The following is a 16,280-nucleotide window of genomic DNA, read 5'->3' on the forward strand; positions in this document are numbered from 1 at the left end:
TTGAAAAAGGTAGCTCATAAAATCAGAGTTAAAGCTGAATTGGGGCAAGAAGTGGAGTGCTGTTGGTATATGAGAGGTGGGGAAAAATAAATGTGAGTTTTACAGCACTGCTGCCAGAATGAACCAGCCCTGGCTACTCTCCGTTCTTGGAGATGAACTGAGTGGCTGAGTGGAAGTCAGGGTGGCCAGAGCTCTAAGTCTGCATGCAATGGGGGAGGAGCAATTCCTGGGAAAAAGCAGGAGCACTGTCACTAAAAAAAAAGGGGGGGGGGAATTAATGGTGGAAATTAAAAATAGCAGATGTGATAAAAACAGGAATGATGTCAGGGAAATGGCAGTATGAGAGATCCCCTTGCTCTCTCCCCCTAAAATTTCAACCATTGGAACAGCTATAACTTCACAGAGTAAGGGAGAGGGAGAATCAAGCCTACAACCCGGGCATGTGCCCTGACTGGGAATCGAACCATGACCTCCCGGTTCATTGGTTGATGCTCAACCACTGAGCTACATCGGCCAGGCCTCACCTTCGATTTTATTTTATTTTATTTTATTTTTTGATTAATCCTCACCTGAGGATATATTTCCCTTGATTTTTTTTTTTTTTTTTTAGAGTGGAAGGGAAGGGGAGAGGCACACAGAGAGAAACATTGATGTGAGAGAGACACATCAATTGGTTGCATCCACACGTGCTCCCTGACCAGGGCTGGGGACTGAGCCTGCAACCTAGGTACATGCCCTTGACTGGAATCAAACCTGGGACCCTCCAGTCTGTGTGCTGATGCTCTGAGCCAAACCAGCTAGGGCTCGCCTTCAATTTTACATGATAGCCTTGCCGGATAGAGTTGTCTTGGATTCAGGTCCTTGTTTTACATGACTGTGAGTACTTCATGCCAATCCCTTCTGGCCTGAAGTTTTTTGTTGAGAAGTCAGCTGATAGTTTAATATGAACTTCCTTTTAGGTAACTTTCTGTCTCTCTCTTGCTTCCTTTAATATTCTTTGTATTTAATTTTTGCCATTTTCACTATGATGTGTCTTGGTATGAGTCTCTTTGAGTTCCTCTTAATTGGGACTGTATGTGCTTCCAAAGGTTGTTATCTTCATTTCAAAATATATTTTTATTGATTTCAGAAAGGAAGGGAGAGAGAAAGAGAGATAGAAACATCAATGATGAGAGTTATTGATCAATTGCCTCCTGCAGGGCCCCTACTGGGGATTGAGCCTACAACCCAGGCATGTGTCCTTGACCAGAATCAAAACCCAGGACCCTTCAGTCCACAGACCAATGCTCTATCCACTGAGCAAAACCAGCTAGGGCCCTAAGTGACATTTTCCTTCACCTATTTAGGGAAGTTTTCTGTCATTATTTTATCAAGCAGGTCCTCTATTTATTGCTCTATTTCTTCTCCTTCTGGTACTCCTAAGATGCAGATGTTGTCCCAAAGTTCCCTTAAACAATCCTGCTTTTTCATTCTTTTTTATTTTTTTCTGCTTTAATTGGGTGTTTTTTCCTACCTTTTCTTCCAAATCTCTGATTTGATCCTCTGCTTCATCCAACCTATTTTTAATTCCTTCTTGTGTATTCTTTATGTCAGATATGTTCTTCAATTCAGACTGGTTTTTATTCATGGTTTCGATTTCTTTTTTCATGCTGTTGTCATTCCCACTAAGTTCCTCGTAATCCTCATTAAGTTCCTTGAGCACCCTTATGACCATTACTTTGAACTGTATATCTGAAAAATTGCTTTCCTCCATTTCTTTTAGCTCTTTTTCTGGAAATTCCACTGTTTCTTTCATTGGGGCCTGTTTCTTCATTTCCACATTTTGGCTCTCCCTTTGTGTTTGTTTCTATGTATTAGATAGAATTGCTATGGCTTCCAGTCTTCCTGAGGTGGAGTTATTGGGCCCAATGACACAGTCTTCTTGATCTCCTGAGTTGGATATTGGAGGGATGTCCCTTGTGTGGATTTTGTGGTCCCTCCTGTTGTAACTGGGTCTTGAGTGCTATTGGCCCATTCCTGTGTGGGATCAACCCTCAGTCTGCCTGACTGTGAGGTTCAACTCTGACCACATCTTGCAAGTTATTATACAGGTGACAGGCAAAGCAGCTGCTCCCAATGTTGCCAACTAGGAAGAATCCCCACATCTCCCAGCACATGGTCCCAGACAAAGACTTTAAGACAATGGCTCTGTGAAATATTAAACTATTTTCTTGTCTTACATTTTCTTTATTACTACCTTTATTGTGAATATCCCAGTCACTGCTGCTGCTGCTGATGCTGCCACTGCTGCTATTGGTGTGCACAACCTTGGAAGACTTTGCTCCCCTTGGCACTCCTTCACCTTCCCACAGCACAGTGCACTGTGGAACCTGGCCTGGAATTGGCTTGGCCCTGCTTCCTGTAAGCTGTCCCTAACTTCTGAGTCAGGCCTAGCAGTACTCAGGACCCTGTGTCCCTGTCACTACATCCATTCCCCTAGAATGAATCATTTTAATTTCCAAACCCCTGCCAAAACTACTAAAATTCATATTAAAACATCTTTTCAAGTCAAACCCTGTGTCTTGGCCTTTTTCCTTTCCATTTTACATAGATAAAGAAGCTCCTCATTACAGAGAACGAACTGGTGGCTGCCAGAAAGGAAGGGTATTGGGGGGCGGGGGCCCTGGGTGAAAAGGTGAAGGGAGTAAATAGTACAAATTTGCAGTTATAAAATAGTCACTGGGATGTAGGAATATAGTCAACTATATTGTAATAATGCTGTATGGTGCCAAGTGGGCACTAGACTTATTAGGTAATCTGTTTGTAAGTTATATACATGTCTAATCACTATGTTGTATGCCTAAAACTAATATAATAGTATATGTCAACTGTAATTGTAAAAATCCTATATAATAAAAGCCCAACAACCAAAACGGCGGAACGACCAGAGACCAGAATGACCAAGGCCCCTTGCCCTGGCTGGCCCCGCCCCCCCAGCGGGGACCCCCACCCTGATTCGGGGCCCCCATCAGGGTAGGCTGGCTGGCCCCCACCTGTGCACCAGGCCTCTATCCTATATAATAAAAGGGTAATATGCAAATTGACCCTAATGGCAGAATGACAAGAACATCCGCTGGACCAGTCACTATAAGGCACACTGACCACCTCTTGGTCCCTTTCCCTGGCTGGCAGGCTCTGATCACCTCATGGCAGCGGGGGGTAGGGCTGGCTGCAGGCAGCTGGGAAGATGGCCCTGATCACAGGCCAGGCCTACACACCGTACCCACGCACGAATTTCATGCGCTGGGCTTCTAGTAGAAATATAAAACCCTACTCCACCACCACTCTAACCCAACCCGCCAAAGGCTCCTAAAACCACAAAATTAGATCACAGATTCAGGCTAGCAGTTCAAAGTGTAAAGCCTCATCACACGTGAGGAATTCCCACCTTTCTCCTTCCCCTTGGACTCCACGTCTCAGAGGAGGCATGCATGGTATGGATGTGCAAATGAAAGCTCAGAAAAGCACTCTTTTGGGGTCCTGTGGTGCATCCAGGCAGAGACAAATTGATCACCAAAAGCTAAGCACCAGACTCTGTCCCTTCCTCATCCAGTGGCCTCAGCTCCAGACAGGCACTCCCTGTGGCAGGATATAAGGAGAGCTCTGTCTCGAATCCTCAGAGACAGGAATGCTCAGGAGGCCAAGATAATATAAACCTAAGGACCCAAATGCTGGGGCCTATGCTGCCAGGGCCCACTCAGCACAAGGCCAAGGGGAGCTTGGACCAAATTCTGGTCCAATTCCTAACCCAATTGTGATCTGCCATCCTAGGGGCCACAGCATGCTGGAGTGTGTAATCGTGGGGGGTGGGGGGGGCACGCTCTGGAGGTGGAGGGCTCACCCCAACCCCTGGGTCCCTGGGGCTCTCTGCCTACACGCCCTTCCCCCAGGTGCTCAGCCCCAGCTGTGCCAGCAAAGCCCCTTTGTTGGGGTGAGCTCACAGGGGACAGGGCAGGGGAGGGGTGGCCGGCCTGTGGCCTCTGCTGAGGCTGTTTGGACACATGTAATTAGCTCCAATTATCCAGGGCTTTCAGTTCGCCGACTTCCCCGGGCCTGGGAGCTGCTCCCTGGGTGAACGTGCCCACAGAGCCGCTGCTCCACCGAATGAGCCCACTCACCAGGCCAGGAAGCTCTATCCCCATCCACAGCACCCTGTGTCATGTGTCTGTCTCGCCTGTGCATCGCTCTCCCTGTTCCTTGCTCTCTGAGCCTGTTTATTCATTCCCCATGTCTCGCTGGGCCTTTTGTCTCTGTCTCTCATTGGATCTCTGCCCATGGAGAACACCCCTGCTGCCCCCGCAAAGGAACACACACCAGAAGAATCCACCTTTTCAATAAAAAACGACAAGTGGGAAACAGAGTGAATTAAAAAGCTTTAACTTAAAAACACTCTATGTGTCTGCAAATGCATTCCAAATGGCAGCACTTTGGCAGGGTGGCAGGGGCGGGGCATGTTGGCCACATGTTCTGGAGTCTCAGACACAAAGTGTAGGGGGCTCAGCACCTCACTCTGGACCCCTCCCACTAGCCACCTGGGATGGCAGGGGCTGGGGAAGGGACTTAGTCCAGCCGTGGGCAAACTACGGCCCACAGGCCGGATCCGGCCTGTTCGGCTGTTCTATCCGACCCGCAGAGCCGAAAGAGCGGAGGGTTCTCTTGCTCTCCCCTCCACTCCTTTACTTTGAATTTATATTAGTTCACACAAACACTCCATCCATGCTTTTGTTCCGGCCCTCCGGTCCAGTTTAAGAATCCATTGTGGCCCTCGAGTAAAAAAGTTTGCCCACCCCTGACTTAGTCTATACTCACCCTCGCGGACCCCCACCTGATTCTGAAGACCCTTTCCCCTGTTCTGGCATCTGCTGGTCCCTCTTACTCCCCCAGTACCTCCAAACCTTCCTATGCTGACCCCAACTCTCCTTCTGTATCAGCAGCCCTCCCTGCCTCCAACACACAGATTTCACCCTCTCCCTCCCTTACCCCCCAGTCTTCTACCCCATACTTCCTCCTGCCCTGCCCTGCCCACCTCCATTCTGCCCTCTTGAACAAGACCACCCAGCAGCCCTGTTTCCAGAATAAATGATTAGAACAAAGCTTTCCTTGGTCGGAAGAGACTCTCCAGGGAGCTGCATGCAGAAAGGCGCTCCCAGTCCTGTACCTGCAATTGTTCTGTCCTGCAAGATGCCAATCAGAAACTGTCTCTGCAGACAGAGGGTAGCAGAAGTAGGCTGCTGTCCTTTGAAGCCCCTCATCAGGGGGAAACTCTTCCCCCCACAAAAAAAGTTCACCCTGCTTCCTCCCTTATCACTTTCAGCAACCCTCCTTTGCCCCTTTCCCTGGAAGTGGAAGGAATGGAGCACATCCTATATAATAAAAGCCTAATATGCAAATCAACCAAACAGCGGACCAAACAGTGGACCGAACAGCGGAATGACGGTTGCTATGACACACACTGACCACCAGAGGGCAGACACTCAACGCAGGAGCTTCCCCCAGCCCGCAAACCCCAGGCCAGCCAAGGCAGGTGCCAGCGGGGGGTGGGGGGCAATTGCCCAGCCAGTTGCCTCACAGATTGGCCCTGATGGCTGTCCAGGCCTAGGGACCCTACTTGTGCACGAATTTCGTGCACCTGGCCTCTAGTCTATATATAAAAGAGTAATATGCAAATCGAAAGAACAGCAGAACGACCAGAACGACCACTTGACCAGTCATTATGAGGCACACTGACCACCTACTGGTCCCTCCCACAAGCAGGCAGGCTCCGATCGCCTGATGGCAAATGGGGAACTGAGGGTGGGTGGTGGTGGGGGGTGGGGCCAGCTGCCAGCAGCCAGGAAAGGTGGCCCTGATCACAGGCCAGGCCTAGGGACCATACCCACACATGAATTTCATGTGCTGGGCCTCTAGTCCTATATAATAAAGAGGTAATATGCAAATTGACCATCACACCCTCACACAAGATGGCCACCCCCATGTGGTCACAAGATGGCCACCACAAGCTGACTGGCAGGGGAGGGTAGTTGTGGGCGATCAGGCCAGCAGGGAAGGACAGTTGGGGTGATCAGGCCTGCAGGGGAGGGCAGTTGGGGGTGACTGGGCTAGCAAGGAAGGGCAGTTGGGGGCGACCGGGCCGGCAGGGGAAAACAGTTGGGGGTGATTGGGCCGGCAGGGGAGCAGTTAGGCATTGATCAGGCTGGCAGGGGAGTGGTTAGGGGTGATCAGGCTGGCAGGCAGAAGCAGTTAGGGGCAATCAGGCAGATAGACAAGTGAGCGGTTGGGAGCCAGCAGTCCTGGATTGTGAGAGGGATGTCCAACTGCCGTTTTAGGCCCGATCCCAAACCAGCAGTCTGACATCCCCCAAGGTGTCCCAGACTGGAGAGGGTGCAGGCTGGGCTGAGGGACACCCTCCCCCCCCCCCCCACCTGCCCCGCCAAGTGCACGAATTTCATGCACCGGGCCTCTTGTAAATAAAATAAAAAGAAACTCATCATTAACTTCATTAACTGATCATCTATGGTTCTGAAATGCCTTTGTGATCCTTTCAGGAGTCTAAATTTATTTCCAGAGCCTCCTAACTACTTGCAAAGTATTGTATGAATTTACTGTCTCTTACACTTCTGAGTATTTCAAAGTCTTGGGGTCTCTAAGGTTATGGAATAGATTCTGCCTGATTATTTTAACTTCACAGTCAAAAAAGCTTGCTGCTTAATTACTACACTGTATCAATAGAACAGAGGCTGTTTTGTTTGTTTCATTTTGTTAATACGTTTTGCTTAACCAGCCTAATCTTCTTCCATTTCCCAGTATGCACCTTGTTCCAAAAAAGAGCAATTAATTCTTCAAATAAGGTTTACTTTCTGATCACACAATCTAAAGTTCTCCTCTCCTTTCAGCATTGGTAGTCTCTTTTTCAATCCCGCATTTGTTTCCTTCATAGCATTTATCACAATTTGTAATTTTGAATGACTAGTTGTTATTCTTTGGAAGTCTACCTCTTCCAATAAAAAGTAGGTTTTATGGCCCTAACCGGTTTAGCTCAGTGGCTAGAGCATCCGCCTGCGGACTGAAAGGTCCCGGGTTCGATTCCGGTCAAGGGCATGTACCTTGGTTGTGGGCACATGCCCAGTGGGAGGTGTGCAGGAGGCAGCTGATCTTTCTCTCTCATAGATGTTTCTGACTCTCTATCTCTCTCCCTTCCTCTCTGTAAAAAATCAATAAAAAAATATATTTAAAAAATAAAAAAATAAAAAAAATAAATAAAAAGTAGGTTTTATGAAAACACAATTTGCCTATTCTGTCTGCTGCCATATCCCTAGTGCCTAACTACGTGGCTGGCACATAGCAGGTGCTCAAGAAATCTGCTGAAGGAATGAGTGAATGAAACCGTATACCTTCCTCTACCATCTGTATCTTTCTCCTTTCTTACTCTCCTTTCTCTCCCCACTTTCCTTTCCTCTCACTTTCCTTGCTGTAGTCTTTCTCTTCCATCTACTTCCCTCTTTCACTCCATTATCTTAATTCCATTCATTCAACCAACCAACAATTCTAAAGACCAACTCTATTTAAGGCATTAAACTTTAGGCTGTGAAAGACAAAGTAGACACAGCCTCTTTTTATGAGGACCCTACAATCTTCATGCTTGTGTTTTATATCAGAGCTCATGAACTTCCCAGACTCCAAGAACAATGATTTGTTACCAGTTTCTCAAAACAGTGCTAATACTAAATAATTGAGCCTGTCAACCCCTCCCCCTCAACAACACACTCATAACTGCCAACTGCTGGGTGCTTTTGGTGGAGTGAGTATACACTATGACTGTACACTCAAGTGCAGAGCTCTAAGTGATCACTGGCAGTATAAGAACAGACCATGACCAAGGCCACTGAAGAGACATGTTCCATGTGACTATGTGTTCTGCTCCCTGTGGCCCCAGTAAACTCTCCTAACTTCTTACTTAATAATAGACAAACATGTAAATTGACCGTACCTCTGCTACGCCCACAGCCAATCAGAGTGATTATGCAAATTAACCCAACAAAGATGGTGGTTAATTTGCATACATAGGCACCCAGCAGCCTCAGTCTCAGGGACATCCTCGGCACCCAGGTCACTCCAAGGTAGGCCCCGTTTGGGCCTGAGCAGCCTGGAAAGGGCCTGAGCCAGGGGGCTCCTGGGCAGGGCCGAGCCTGCGATCGGAGCCAAGGGAGCCCCTGCCCAGGCCTAAAACCTGGGCCAGAGGCTTTAGGCCTGGGCAGGGGCAGAGCCGGCCATCAGAGGGAGCCAGTGATGGGAGGGAGAGGAGAGGGAGCCAGCAATGGAAGGGAGAGGGAGAGGGAGCCAGCAGTCGGAGGGAAAGGGAGAGGGAGACAGCGGTCAGAGGGAGCCAGTGGTCGGAGGGAGAGAAAGAGGGAACCAGCGGTCAGAGGGAGAGGGAGAGGGAGCCAGTGGTCGGAGGGAGCCAGTGGTCGGAGGGAGAGGGAGCCAGCGACAGAGGAGAGAGGCTTTAGGCCTGGGCAGGAGCAGAGCCAGCTATCCATGTGAACTAGAAGAAACACCTTTTCTGACTGCTCACTGGCTAAGTTCCCTGTATGCCATTGGTAATATTCTTAGTAACTTGGGTAATAAGAATCCAAAAAGGTGATCTAGGGTTTTTCCACCACTCCTGGAGAAAAAAATGAAGGTCCGCTTCTGGAGGGCTAAGAAATGTCATATCCTACCCTAGCCAGTTTGGCTCAGTGGATAGAGCCTTGGCCTACCAACCGCAGGGTCTGGGTTCAATTCTGATCAAGGGCATGTACCTAGGTTGCAGGCTCCTGTTTAGGTCAGGGCTCATGCAGGAGGCAACCAATCAAAGTGTTCCTCTCACTTTGATGTTTCTCTCTGTCTCTCCCTTTCTCTTCCACACACTCCAAAAATCAATGAAAACATATTCTCAGGTGAGGATAAAAAATAAATAAATAAAGCAAGAAATGTCATATCCTATGAAAGACACGTCTTGAAAATGCCTAAAGAAAGTTGTTATTTTTTCATGGTGAAGGGACTGGACTCCGTGTTGATGAAAACACCTTGGTGGCTGTGGTGACTAGCAGTGGCTGCAGCAGCGGGGTGATGGGGCTGGTGCCTTCCCCTGATCAGCCCATTCGCCTCCTGCAAATGGAGGCCAGACTGCAGCTTAGGCCTAAGCCATCAGTAGGACATCCTCTGAGGGCTCCCAATATGTGAGAGGGGGCAGGCTGGGCTGAGGGACCCCTCCCCAGTGCACAAATTTCGTGTACCAGGCCCCTAGTCCTACTATCATATGGAACTTACAGAAAATCTATATACCCCATGGGGCACTTCAGCTCTTCTCTCTCCCTGTGGGCAGAACCCCACTGTTTCTATCCTGGTTGGATGCCCTGCCTTGTCATCTATACTTGGCTAATTTCATTTCCTTATCTGCTCACAACCCATTTTTCCAAAAATTGCCTCAAAGCAGGGACAGACCTAGGTGGTCATGTTTGAGAGAGAGAGAAATGCCACATATCCTTGCTTCTTTGGCCCCTGAGGACCAGATCAGGAGTGGTATCCTTATCGAAAAAGAACTGATTCAAAGTTAAGTTGGAATCAATTCACAGGCTGAGACAGCCAATCTCTCTCTCTCTCTCTCTCTCTCTCTCTCTCTCTCTCTCATCTTGAATTAGAAAACAGCATAATTGATTTGGGCTTGTAAGATTGTTCAAAACAACCTCAGGGTTTGGGCCATGTGCAAATAGAGAATGCTTGTGTGGACGAAAGGGGCCACATGCTAACCTGACAGGTTCAGGGGAAGCCTGCATGGCGGTCTTGCAGACTCAGAGACCTAAACCACAAAGGATGGTCTGAAATTAAACTAAACGCAGTTATGGTGGGCAGTTATGTCCTAGGCCAGTATCTTCACTGACAAGGTCAACCTTTACCTTAACTGAGCCTATCTGTCTTTTTGCATCTAGGATAACATACCCTTGAAGTGTCTGAGTAACTTGTAACTTCCCTTTTTCTGGAGCCCCTGGGGCACAACCAAATGTGGTGGGCGCCAGGACAGATACCACAAATTCCTTCATTGTTATCATGTTAATTGTTCCTGCACCCACCTAAGTATGTGTCCATCATTTTACTTTTTATCCGATCCCAGGGATTTCCCCACTTTGCTTTCTCCTACCTCTCTAGTCTATCACCAATGGATTCCATGTAACCCACCTACGTCCCTTCCTTTGATTGCAATGTATCAATACAAATGTAACCCACCATTTCTCCGGAGCATTATCTCAATTTGTTGAGGTTTGGCTCAAATAAACTCACAAAAATTCTTTACAGGTTTCAATGGTTTTTACGTTAACACTTTCTAAATGGTAAAATAGAATCAGAGAGGCAGAGAGAGAAGCAAAATGACAGAGACCATCAGGGATGAAAAAATCAGCTTTGGCCCTTAGCAGCTTCCAGAGCTTGTTCTCATGACAACCAGCATGATCTGATCCATTTCTCCTGGTCTGCCCCTGCACCCTTGCCTGAGTGGAGTTTATTTTCCTTGCAGCCTTGGGGCATTAACCCAAGCACTTCTTTCTACTTAGAGTTCCTTTTGATTCCTGTCAAATTTACCTTTTCTATGGGATTCTGCTCTTGAACTCTAATTTACCTGTGAAGGTGTGAGCTCAGTCTTCCAACCCTTGAAGAAGCTTCCTTAGCTCACCTGCCAGGAAATGACCTGTAGCCTGACCTACCTGTGTGCCCTCCATGGACTTCAACTGTCTCCTCTTGTACCAGCCTGTCACCCAGCACTGCAATCACCCACCCACAGGCCTGCATCTAATTATAGCAAGAGTTCTAAAACCCCTTTTTAGCTAATGACTTTTAAACACATTATAATAGTGATATCATTGGCTACAGCAGGGGTCCTTAAACTACGGCCCGCGGGCCACATGCGGCCCGCCGAGGACATTTATCCGGCCCACTGGGTGCCGCTGCCTGTCCTGCTTAGCAGCCGACTCATCCCGGGCCCGCAGTGCACATAGGAATTTGTTCATAGTTTTTTTTTTAAAACTATAGTCCGGCCCTCCAATGGTCTGAGGGACAGTGAACTGGCCCCCTGTTTAAAAAGTTTGAGGACCCCTGGACTACAGGATATCCTATATAATAAAGAGGTGATATGCAAATTGACCATCACTCCAACACACAAGATGGCCGCCCCATGTGGTCAAAAATGGCCGCCCCCATGTGGTCAAAGATGGCCACCCCCATGTGGTCAAAGATGGCCGCCCCCATGTGGTCAAAGATGACCACCCCCATGTGGACACAAGATGGCCACCACAAGATGGCCAGCAGAGGAGGGCAGTTGGGGGTGACCAGGCCTGCAGGGGAGGGCAGTTAGGGGGGACCAGGACTGCAGGGGAGGGAAGTTGGGGGGGACCAGGACTGCAGGGGAGGGAAGTTGGGGGCAACCAGGCCATTAGGGGAGGGCAGTTATGGGGGGACCAGGCTGGCAAGGGAGGACAGTTAGGGGTGACCAGGCCAGCAGGGGAGGGCAGTTGGGGGTGACCAGGCCTGCAGGGGAGGACAGTCAGGGGCAACCAGGCCATCAGAGGAGGGCAGTTAGGGGTGACCGGGTCAGCAGGGGAAGGCAGTTGGAGGCAACCAAGCCTGCAGTGGAGGGCAGTTAGGGGTAACCAGGCCGGCAGGATAGGGCAGTTAGGGGCAATTGGGCTGGCAGGGAGCAGTTAGGTGTTGATCAGGCTGGCAGGGGAGTGGTTAGGGGGTGATCAGGCTGGCAGGCAGAAGTGGTTAGGGGCAATCAAGCAGGAAGGCAGGCAAGCGGTTGGGAGCCAGCAGTGCTGGATTGTGAGAGTGATATCCGACTACCTGTTTAGGCCCAATCCCAGTCGGGCCTAAAGGGGAAGTCAGACATCCCTCAAGGGGTCCCAGATTGGAGAGGGTGCAGGCTGGGCTGAGGGACACACACACACACACACACACACACACACCCCGTGCATGAATTTCGTGCACCAGGCCTCTAGTCTATAATAATGATATCTAGATATATGTTCCATTTTGCACGCATTGCTTCACCTGTGGCAACCCAAAGAACCATAATAATAAGCATATTTATCTCCTGTGTTAGGGCCAATCTTTTCTCTGTCTCTCCTTGCCAGGGATAGAGGTGAAAAAATCTTTTTTTTTTTAATGTAGTTTGTTCAAATTTATAGAAAGTGCTCACAACCAATATAAACAAAGAAAAACTTTTCAATGTGATGCAAAGCACTGGATTTCAGTTCAAAGACCTCATGTTTGTTTGTTTGTTTAAAAAATATTTTTATTCATTTCAGAGAGGAAGGAAGAGGGAGGGAGAGATAGAAATATCAATGATGAGAATCATCAATTGGCTGCCTCCTTAATGCCCCCAACTGGGGGTTGAGCCCAAACCCCAGCAGGAATTCCACTGTGACCTCCTGGTTCATAGATCAGTGCTCAACCACTGAGCTACGCCGGCTGGGACAAAGACTTCATGTTTAATAAAATTCTTGAATAAAGTATAAAATAGCAGATTAAATGCAGGCAACACATACAAAAAAAAAAAAAAAAATCAAGGAGTTACCTAATACTAATCTAAAGCCAGGAAACTTTACTTTATTCTTGTATTCAACGGATCTAAGAGGGGTAGTGAGGAAGGCATTTACTCAGTTGGTTTTCAGCCTAAAAAAAAGACAAGAAGGTAATGGGAAAAAATAAAACAAAGGAAAAAGATAAAATAAAGACAAGGGGCTTAATTACAAGTTGCTGTGACTCCCTTTGAGCATTGTTTACTTACTAGTCACATCCTTGAACAATCTGCAATAGGCTCAGAAGGTATCTAGGGAGGCAACTCTGCAGATTATTTAAATTCCTCAGTTTGGGAATTCAAACAGATTAGGATTATGGAAGACAGTTTTAGCCACTCAGCAGAAAGGAAAATGCAATATTGAAAGGACAGAAATAATGCAGCAGAGAGATCCACTGTGGGGTAGCTGCCCAGCTCTCTCAGATTCCCCTCTCCAAAAACTCCTTCCCAAATACAAAGAGCTGGAGCTGAGTGCCCTGGGCTCATCCCTGCTCCAGAGCTCGTTAGCTGTCACCTGTCACTAGCTTTGTCTTTACATTCTCAGGGTTGTTGTGAGGATTAAATGAGATAATGCTGAGACCTACACCTGGCAATTAGTACATAATAAAGGTCAGCCATTATCCCTAAGCACCATGCTTGCCTAACTGGCTGCACTGGAACCAACAAATCTCTCCCTGGGCCTTTGAGATTGGGATTAGTTAGTCATTACGTGCAGGTAGACCTAGAGTTTGAAACCTCCGTACTTAGCTTTGAGGTCTGAGGAGCAGAGAATGAGTTTTAAAAGAGGAAAAACCAGCCTGAGTGGAAGAAAGTCCAACCTGGCTCCCCATCATTTCTCTTTGCTGCTTCAGGTTCTGGCTGAGCCTGCTGGCCTGTCTGCCCTGTTTCCATGCGACAGCAGTTTGGTTTTCTTTTAAAGTGCCCTTTGCATTTAGACGGACTCCAGGGGCCTTTTATTTGCAGTCGAGAATCTTACCCAACACATCTACACCTAGAAAAAAAGATGAAATGTGCTGAGCAAGAAAAAGCAGAAGGTGTGGACTTGAAAATCCCTGTGATTATCAGAGTGCAAAGGACTGAAATGTCACAAGTGAATGGTAACATCTTCCCTTTGTCTATTGAATGAGCACTGGGTATCTTTCCCAGAACTATCCACCTGCTTCTGCCCCACCCCCTGCATTTGATCCTTTTTGATTCAAAGATATAGGAGATTAGGTTTTATTCCAGGGTTTTGTTAAAGAAAATAAAGGTACCTAGCAGGTGGGTCCAGGGTGATTTGCAACCATAGGCCAAAGTCTTTAAAAGGAAATTTTGTTAGTTTTAAGTGTCAAAATAAAAACACAGACCAGAAATGTTTGTCTCTCTCCCTCTCTCAACTCCACCATATCATGGATATAACAATATAAAAATAATTTCCTTCGCCCCAAATGAAAACAAAAAGGGGCTTGGGAACCTGAGTCCTTATTCACGCTCTTTACCCTTGAATAAGTCACTTCCCTTTAAGGATCCCAAGAATCCATTCCCTTCAATCCAGACGTTGTTCAGGCGAGGAAGGCCTCATGCCTAGATACCGTTTCCATTTAGTTCAGTGCCTCCCATTAATTTTGACTGTACTTCTCAGAAGAATCGTGCTGGCAAAATCTAAGAGAGATTCTCAAAAAATGGATCCAGTGTTGGAGGTCTTACCATTTGGTCTTTGTGTCAGCAGCGCAAAGACCTGCTTCCAAGAGATCCCAGGGGCCCTGAGCCAGCAGGTGGGGAAGGGACGAAGGCACAGCTCGCACTCTCAGTAGTAGACCTGGCTGGAATGCTTCTATGGGTTGAGGTGGGTACACTCGCATACAAATGACATTCTGGAAAAACAACTTACCTGGATTGAAGTAAAAAATAATATTTAATAAATCCTGGTCTCCCCACGTGATGGCATTCTTGTACTTCTGGTATAGAGGGTACAGCATGTCCTCCCAAGCCAGCCCTGTTGGAATCATGCTATTCTGGAAAAGAGGAAACAATCGGAGCAGCTAAAGCAAAGCAAATCCGTCTTGTCCACTGAGAAACAAAGGAGAGGGACTGGTCCCCTCTCCCCCCAAAAGCACATAGAGGAGAGGTGCTGCTGACTTCAAGGCACAGCACAAAGCGACATGGGGCTGTTGATAGCAGAGTTTTAAATGTGCCCATGGACACTAGATGGACCAGGGACTGGTAGTTGGGACATGATTTCTACTTAGAAAATCATGCCCCAAAATGAACCTCTTTCTTGTGCTTAATTCTTACCTCTGCAGTGAAGGAGCAAAATAGGAACAACAGAATTATGGCAGCTTAAGGGAAAACATACTTTTCTTGTATTAAAATAAGAATTTAATTTAAAAAATAAAAGCAACACATTCACAGACTAAATATTGAAATAGCCTACAAAGATGTAAAATACAGTAAAAGTCCTCTTCCTCCATCCTTCTACAATTCCCATTTCCACTTTCCCTAAAAGTATCCACAATTAACAATTAAGTCTCTTAGGTATTTTTCTGGAAATTTCTAAGGCATACAAGGGATTATACCCTACAATATTATGCTTTGTTCTATTTTAATTTTTTCACTTAATATTGTTTATTTATCTTACTTATAGATTTACCTAATTCTTTTTAATAGGAGGATAATTTTTGACTAGTTCCCTATTTATGTTCCGTTAGGAGCATTCCCGTTATTTGCTGGGATAAAAAATGAGGCCAGGTACAGCCGTGTACAAATATCTGTGTACGTAGGTAAATAACCCTATGGCAATTCCAAGGACTGTCCCCAAGGTTTTTGAAGCACTGGATACACTCAAGAGTCCAAACATGACAGGACTCAGAAATGCAGCGCAATAGTCCTGAATGGAAACTCCGCTGAAGCTTTATATTCAATAACCCCCTGGGCTTTTCCTGAGCAGACAAATATCCCAAAATTCTCCAAACACCATTCCGTGGCTCCTTCCATCCCTACCTGTCTATTTCCAAATCAGCACACTGACTCTCCGGAAAAGACAAAATTCCAAATTTTAAACAAGGAAATATAAAATACTTCCTTACCTTGAACTGGGTGCTTCTTATACGAGTTAAATTCATTAGCATGACTCCTGAATTAACTCCTGCAGAGCCATAAAAAGGGTGCTGAGCAAAGCGGCTGTACCAGCCGATCTTGGAGATTTCATGCTCAGGGGCCATGGCGGCAAGCTGGGTGGAGTTAAACTGCCATAGGAGCTTCCAGATGTCCTCGATAGGTCTCAGAAAGAGGACGTCAGTGTCCACGTAGAGGAGCGAGTCCACGTCCTTTAAAATCACCTTGTGTGTGACAGGGAAGGGAAGGAGGGAGGAAACAAAAACAAGTCAGGAACAAAGGAAGTGGCCTGATTTCAATAATGCCACCGATTTTCATTGATTAATGTTGAGTTTTAGAAAGGGTACCTCTCTTAGCTCCCATACCTCCATCTCCTTTGACTTGAATGGTTAAGTATCAATTAAGGGGTAAAGACTCAAAGGAAGATAAATCTTGATCTACATTGGTCCAATTTCAGGGCCCACTATTCCATTTGGTAAAGGCTGAATTTTCAAAGGAATGAAAACATCAGCAAATTACTGTGACTCTGTCTTCTTCCATC

The 16,280-nt window shown here is 47.0% G+C and overlaps 1 protein-coding gene across 2 annotated transcripts in view; it reads right to left on the bottom strand.

Moving 5' to 3' along the window:
• The window catches only part of GXYLT2 (glucoside xylosyltransferase 2), a 155,828-nt gene that overhangs the window by 66,937 nt on the left and 72,611 nt on the right, over positions 1-16,280 (bottom strand). For both annotated transcript variants that reach the window (XM_080671933.1, XM_080671934.1), the window contains 2 exons: positions 15,712-15,963; positions 14,517-14,640 (listed from right to left, as the gene is read on the bottom strand). In XM_080671933.1, coding sequence (XP_080528059.1) covers positions 14,517-14,640; positions 15,712-15,963 — 376 coding nt within the window. The remainder of the gene's footprint in view (positions 1-14,516; positions 14,641-15,711; positions 15,964-16,280) is intronic.

This window comes from Plecotus auritus (genome assembly GCF_963455305.1).
Source record: "Plecotus auritus genome assembly, chromosome: 6".
In the NCBI taxonomy this organism is placed as follows: Eukaryota; Metazoa; Chordata; class Mammalia; order Chiroptera; family Vespertilionidae; genus Plecotus; species Plecotus auritus.